The 7,057-nt window shown below is 45.6% G+C and overlaps 1 protein-coding gene and 1 long non-coding RNA gene across 6 annotated transcripts in view; one reads left to right on the top strand and one right to left on the bottom strand.

Annotated features, from left to right (window-relative positions):
- Positions 1-2,360, bottom strand: part of LOC309865227 — a 230,850-nt gene extending 228,490 nt beyond the window's left edge. For all 5 annotated transcript variants that reach the window (XR_014311985.1, XR_014311986.1, XR_014311987.1 and 2 more), the window contains exon 1: positions 2,178-2,360. This is a non-coding gene — a long non-coding RNA (uncharacterized lncRNA). The remainder of the gene's footprint in view (positions 1-2,177) is intronic.
- On the top strand, positions 2,045-5,115 carry CCN2 (cellular communication network factor 2). Its single transcript, XM_082731447.1, has 5 exons — positions 2,045-2,244; positions 2,369-2,591; positions 2,775-3,026; positions 3,162-3,373; positions 3,763-5,115. Exons 1-5 carry the CDS (start codon positions 2,179-2,181, stop codon positions 4,057-4,059), a joined length of 1,050 nt encoding a protein of 349 aa, XP_082587573.1. The 5' UTR covers positions 2,045-2,178; the 3' UTR covers positions 4,060-5,115.
- The last annotated feature ends 1,942 nt before the right edge of the window (positions 5,116-7,057 follow it).

Consider the following 7,057-nt stretch of genomic DNA (forward strand, 5'->3'; position numbering starts at 1 on the left):
CGCCTTTAATACACATGTGGCTATTAACATAACTTGGAATGTTCCATCTTTAAATAGGAAATTTTAGGACTCTTCTCTTTGAGGAATGCTTGGAAGGAACACTAAATAACAATGCTGAAAATTCTTCCTGAGCTTCAGAGCTGCCCCCCCACCCCCCTTTGCTGGCCACTCACACTTGACAGGCAACTACACTCTACAACATGGGCATTGCTTAAGGAGGTAATTGTGTACAGATGATGTGACCGATGCTTAAGTTGGAGTGGTTCTTTTCTTCTTGGCTCTTTTTCAATAGAATGAACTGAAACAGTAAAAAAAAAAAAAAAAAAAAAAAAAAAAAAGGCGGCCACTTTAAACAGGCTGTTTTCAAATTAGAAATCTGAGTGTTGTTTCTCAACCCTAATCTTTGCATCAGGAACAGGTGTCTTTATCTTAAACCTATCCAGTGAAACATCAACAACTGAAATGAGTTTACTCACTGGTAACATCAGTGTCAAATGTGGGCTCAAAATGGGAAAAACAAAAGGCGGGGCCCTAGAATCATTCTCTTTACATAAATGGTAACTGGAATTAACAACAACAACAACAAAAGCAGTTAAACCATAGATTCTAAATGAAAGCATGGTTAAGTAATTAAGTCCTTAGTGAAGCTAACTAGCAATCCTAAGAAATGGAAATATGCTTAGACTTTATCTGCTGTGTTTGACTTCTGTGCACAAGCAGAGAGAATGAAACCTGTTGTTACCTTGACCTGATCTCACTCCACTAGGCTGCAGTCTCCCTGGAGAGTAAAAAGTCACAATCGCTATTCATAGACGTGTAGAAAGTTATTACTAAAATATCTTATTCACTGACACTCTTAATTTATAACCAGCAATATTAGGGCCCACTGTTCTTGTTAATATTATCCGATTTTTTTACTGCAAGACAAACCAAGTCCAATCCACATTCGAAGATTATAGGTTTTAGTATTAAAAAAATCACCCATTTCTCAAAGACCCAAACTGAATTTAGAACACCCCAAGTAAATTCCAAGCTTCTTGCTGGCCCTCCTGTCTGGTTCTCCTCTTTTCCCAACACCCAGAGCCTCTACTTCCTCAACACGTCATCATTTGCTCTGACATAACAACTGACCCGCTTTTCTGTAAATACTGATCTGCATTCATCTTTTTTTCTTCCCTATACCCCCAACAATAAGGCTGTTACATTTATTAAGAGAAAACAAAGCAAGAGTGCTGGAAATCTCCCCTGGAAAACTGCGTCCATACTCTTGACCTCTGGCTTTGTTCTTTTTTTTGTCCCGCAATAGGCATCCAGACCATTATCTCAAGTGAGAAAAGACCAAATTCCTACATCTCCAATATGAAATGTAGACTTCGCAGGTAGGCTTCTTGGAGATCTCAGCTAGTCAAAAGCAACTAACTCCTTTTCTGCTCCCTGAAGAGTGTCAAAAGGCAGACAGCCTCTAAAATTAAAATATTATAAAAATAATACAAAGGAAACCCTTCGGAATTTTTTTAAGAATCCCTGCTGTCAGCCTCTTGGGCTACCTACCTCCTAAAAAGCATTTATGTCAGTGGGTAGAGCTGGAACAGCTATTAGAAACAGAAGGGAGTGGAATGAAAAAATAATAGTAACTGCTCATGTATTTTTCAATGATATAAATCAGGAGTAGAGGGAAGAAACATGGGGAAAAATCCTATTTGGTGCTGGAAATACTGAGCCTTTTTTTTTTTTTTTAAGCCGGAGTGTGCCAGCTTTTTCAGACGGGAGGAATGCTGAGTGTCAAGGGGTCAGGATCAATCCGGTGTGAGTTGATGAGGCAGGAAGGTGGGGAGGAATGCGAGGAATGTCCCTGTTTGTGTGGGACTCCATTCAGCTCATTGGCGAGCCGGGGCCGCCCGGAGCGTATAAAAGCCGCGGGCCGCCCGCCTCAGCCCCACACAACAACTCTTCCCGCTGAGAGGAGGCAGCCAGTGCAACTCCAACCCCGGCGACCGACCGCCTCCCCCACCTCCGACGGCAGCCGCCCCGGCCCGACAGCTCCCAGACCGCAGCCCGGAGCGCCCAGACACCGACCTCCGGCCCGAGCCCGCGACCCTGCGCCGGGACCGCCGCGCCCACCCCATCGCCGCCACCGCCGCGCCCTCCGCCCGGTCCGTCCCGCCCGCCGCGCCCACCATGTCCGCCGCCGGCCTGGGCCCCGTCCGCTGCGCCTTCGTGCTCCTGCTCGCCCTCTGCGGCCGGGTAAGCCGAGAGCCCCGCGGAGGCCGCGGCGGCCGGCGCCTGGGGGAGGGCGTGCGGGCGGGGCGGGGCAGGGCCCGGGGCGCCGAGCGGCGTGCGTCCGCTGACCGCCCCCTCCTCCCCGCAGCACGCCGCCGGCCAGGACTGCGGCGGCTCATGCCAGTGTGCGGCCGCGCCGGCGCCCAGCTGCCCGGCCGGCGTCAGCCTCGTACTGGACGGCTGCGGCTGCTGCCGCGTGTGCGCCAAGCAACTGGGCGAGCTGTGCACCGAGCGCGACCCTTGCGACCCGCACAAGGGCCTCTTCTGCGACTTCGGCTCTCCGGCCAACCGCAAGATCGGCGTATGCACCGGTAAGAGCTGCGGTCCGCGCCCCTCGCCGCCTTCCCCCGCGGGGGTGCAGAGAGCTCCGGTGTCCCGGCCGCCCCCCAACCCCACCCGCGGATCCCTGTTCCCCGCGCATCCCCGACTCGCCTACTACTACCGATGCCTGACACTTGCATCCCACTCCCCCTTATTCCCTCTCCCTCCTTCAGCTAAAGATGGTGCCCCCTGCGTCTTTGGAGGAACGGTCTACCGGAGTGGAGAGTCTTTCCAGAGCAGCTGCAAGTACCAGTGCACTTGCCTGGACGGGGCGGTGGGCTGCGTGCCCCTGTGTAGCATGGACGTCCGCCTGCCCAGCCCTGACTGCCCCTTCCCGCGGAGGGTCAAGCTGCCTGGGAAATGCTGCGAGGAGTGGGTGTGCGATGAGCCCAAGGACCACACGGTGGTTGGCCCAGCCCTTGCCGGTGAGTGGAACCTGCCTCTCAGTCACTGTTGTGATCCTACCCCCAGGGGCTGAGTCCTCCCTAACTTTGCCAAGGGAAGGGGAAAATGTCTTATCCTGGTGTCTTACCTTGTGTTTGGGTGCTCTGCTCTCACAGCTTACCGACTGGAAGACACGTTTGGCCCAGACCCAACTATGATCCGGGCCAACTGTCTGGTCCAGACCACAGAGTGGAGTGCCTGTTCCAAGACCTGCGGGATGGGCATCTCCACCCGCGTTACCAATGACAACGCCTTCTGCAGGCTGGAGAAGCAGAGCCGCCTCTGCATGGTCAGGCCTTGCGGAGCTGACCTGGAAGAAAACATTAAGGTACATTTTCTGTTCCTATTAATCAGTTTTCTTGGGATCGTAATGGACAGGACCAAAGTTGGATCTCACCGCCCTGGTTATTATAGACCTTTTATCTCCAAAAATATCTAACCATGGAGCTGTTTTGCTGGAATGAGATGTTGTGTAATTGGAACCACCAGCTTTCCACTAGGAAATTCTCCACACTGTTAGTTAATTCAAGACATCCCAGGAGAGGCTATGACTATTTTTGGAAAACTGGCAAATGAGACGCAAACGTCCTCTCTTCAAAATATAAACATAAGTCAGACAATTTAAGACTAAAACACACAGAGCTTGAAGAAAGTCACGCCCCTTACAGAGTCATTGATTTTTTTTTTTCTTTCCTTCTTCTGCTTTGTTTTCCTTAGAAGGGCAAAAAGTGCATCCGTACCCCCAAAATCTCCAAGCCTGTCAAGTTTGAGCTTTCTGGCTGTACCAGCGTGAAGACGTACCGGGCTAAGTTCTGTGGCGTCTGCACCGATGGCCGGTGCTGCACCCCCCACAGAACCACAACTCTTCCTGTGGAGTTCAAGTGCCCTGACGGGGAGGTCATGAAGAAGAACATGATGTTCATCAAGACCTGTGCCTGCCATTACAACTGTCCCGGAGACAATGACATCTTTGAGTCCCTGTACTACAGGAAGATGTATGGAGACATGGCATAAAGCCAGAGAGTGTGAGAGACGTTGACTCATTAGGGTATAACTTGAACTGATTCGCATCTCATTTTTGTGTAAACACGATTTCAGTAGTGCAAGTTATTTAAATCTGTCTTTCTAACTGGGGGAAAGAAAAAGTCCCACCAATTTCAAAATATTGTGCCATGTGACCTTCAAATAGTCTATCAACCCAGACACTGGTTTGAAGAAAGTTAAGACTTGACAGTGGGACTACATTAGCACATAGCACTAGAATGTATAGGGAGGTGTGGCTTTGGGAGCAGTGGGAGGGCACCTTTAGAAACTATTATCATCTTCAAGTAGTAGGTGCCTACTCTATGTGGAGTGTAATTGAGAAGGGAAGTTTTAGCATGCTCTCTGACCTCCAGCGACAGCTAGGATGTGCATTCTCTAGCCTTCATGAGGCTGGGTCAAGTTCTTTAAGTCAGAACACAGATTCAGCTCTGACATTCTGATTTGAATGATACTGTTCAGGAATCAGAATCCTGTCTATTAGACTGGACAGCTTGTGGCAGTGAATTTGTCTGTAACAAGCCAGAATTTTTTTTTTAATTGATACTGTAAATAATGTGTGTATATATATATATTTGTACAGTTATCTAAGTTAATTTAAAGTTGTTTGTGCCTTTTTGTTTATGTTTTTAATGCTTTGATATTTCAAGTGTTAGCCTCAATTCTGAACACCATAGGTAGGACGTAAAGCTTGTCTGATAATTCAAAGCATGAAATGGATATTCAAATGGAATTTCTGCTCAGAAAGATAGTCCATCAAAACAGATGTTTACTGAATATGGGGCAGTGATGTCCTTGGAATTCTGATCTGTCAGTTGGAAATGTGGTAGCCTCACTATTAATGAACACATAGCCTTTATGAAAACACAAGTGGCTCTGTATAGTTGATCAGTTTTTCCACCTGGAAGCATTTGTTTCTACTTTGACTATGACTGTTTTTTGGACAGTTTACTCATTGAGAATGTGACCAAAAGTTACATGTTTGCACCTTTCTAGTTGAAAATAAAGTATATATTTTTTCTATAAAAAGTGTAGTTATTCACTCACTCTTCTAAACGTTTCTGAGTTTTCTTTGAGTATATATGGGAAGCTTTTATTTGTCTTAGAACAATTCATCTATAACTTCTTAAATCTCTTATATATACTGATAAATTGGTTAATCAGTTTAGTAGAATTTTACATAAACCTATTTCACACTGAATCAAGTGTCAAACTTGCAGGCATATGCCCTGTGTGTGTGTATGTATGTGTGTGTAGATAGATAGATAGTAGATAGATATACTGAGTACACAGGCATTTTGTTACCTTCACAGTAATCTATAGACCTTTAAATTAAATTCTCTTTAGGTGGGGCGCCTGGGTGGCTCAGTGGGTTAAGCCGCTGCCTTTGGCTCCGGTCATAATCTCAGGGTCCTGGGATCAAGTCCCACATAGGGCTCTCTGCTCAGCAGGGAGCCTGCTTCCCTCTCTCTCTCTCTGCCTGCCTCTCCATCTACTTGTGATTTCTCTCTGTCAAATAAATAAATAAAATCTTTAAAAATAAATAAATAAATTCTCTTTAGGTAATTTTAGTCTCCAACAACCCCTATTGGTTACACTTGGTCCTGTTTACATTTAATACCTCTGGCCATTGACGGGATTTAATTTACAACCTTTCACATCACCAACTAGTCTAGGTACCTTACACATAGGAAAGGTTGTAACTAGTTTTTGAGTTTGTATGCTCTACTATAGATCTATTTCTGAACTTCAATAATCTTACTATTAAATCTGCAAAGGATAAAATCTGCATTTAAATGGAACCATTTGATAAATCATTTTTGTATAATTCTATTTTTAGTGGCCATGAAAACCAACCAGAAATAGATGATGGCCCAAGTAGAAAAGGAGCATAATTTCTATTAACATTTATGGAAATTTGTCTTCAATTAAAAGCAACTCCTTCATTGCCCCAAGCTTTGGATTATCAGATTTCAAGATCAATAGCTTAGCAAGTGGCTGGTAAGTGACAAAATGAAATTGTTCAAGAAGCCTGGAAATGATACTGGACCTCTCCCTGCTTCTACCAAAAAGTCAACTGAAGTAAATGGCAAACAAAAATATTCCAAAGACCATTGAAAGCACAGTTTTCTCCACATCGATAAAGCTGTGAAATAGCGGTGGGGGAAGGAGGGGGTTGCAGACAAACTAACCCATCACAGGGTAATTTGCAATGTTGTAGTGCCAGCGTCATTCCAGGAGACAAAAATACATCTGAAAATAAAGACTAGTTCTGCAAACAGTGCCCCTGCCACAAACCAAAGGGAAACCCTCCCCTGTTCAAAATGTGCAAAGTATTTCTGGTCAAAACTGGACTTTAAGGATACACCCACATACGTATATAGCAACACTGTTGGCAGGTGTACCCCATTTCCCCAAATAAACCCACATGTACACAAACACACACACACACACACACACACAGAGTACACTGGCTAGTCTGCATGGTCTTTCTGTTAATGTACTCCTAGATGCAAAGAAGAAGGGCAAGGTAAATGAGCCTGAGTGTTTTATATGTTTTTAAAGATTCTATTTATTTATTTATTTATTTATTTATCTGAGAGAGAACATAGCAGGGGAAGGGCAGAGGCAGAGGGAGAAGCAGACTCCCACTGAGCAGGGAGCCCAACATGGGGCTCAATACCAAGACACTGAGATAATGACCCAAGCAGATGCTCAACTGAGTGAACCACCCAGCCACCCCAAGCCTGAGTGTTTTAAAAAGAGTTTGAGGATTCTGGGAAGATAGAAGTAGTAACAGAAGCATAGATTTTAAAATTTTCAACTTCCCACATAAAAACAGAATAACTATATTGCAATATCAAAATCCCATGGGCAATATTTACCACAAAATTAGGTGGCAAGGTATCCCTTTATTCCCAAAATGTTAGTGGGAGAAAATCATTAACTGCCGGCAGATGTACAGTGTGTC

Source organism: Mustela nivalis, assembly GCF_964662115.1.
Source record: "Mustela nivalis genome assembly, chromosome: 5".
In the NCBI taxonomy this organism is placed as follows: domain Eukaryota; kingdom Metazoa; phylum Chordata; class Mammalia; order Carnivora; family Mustelidae; genus Mustela; species Mustela nivalis.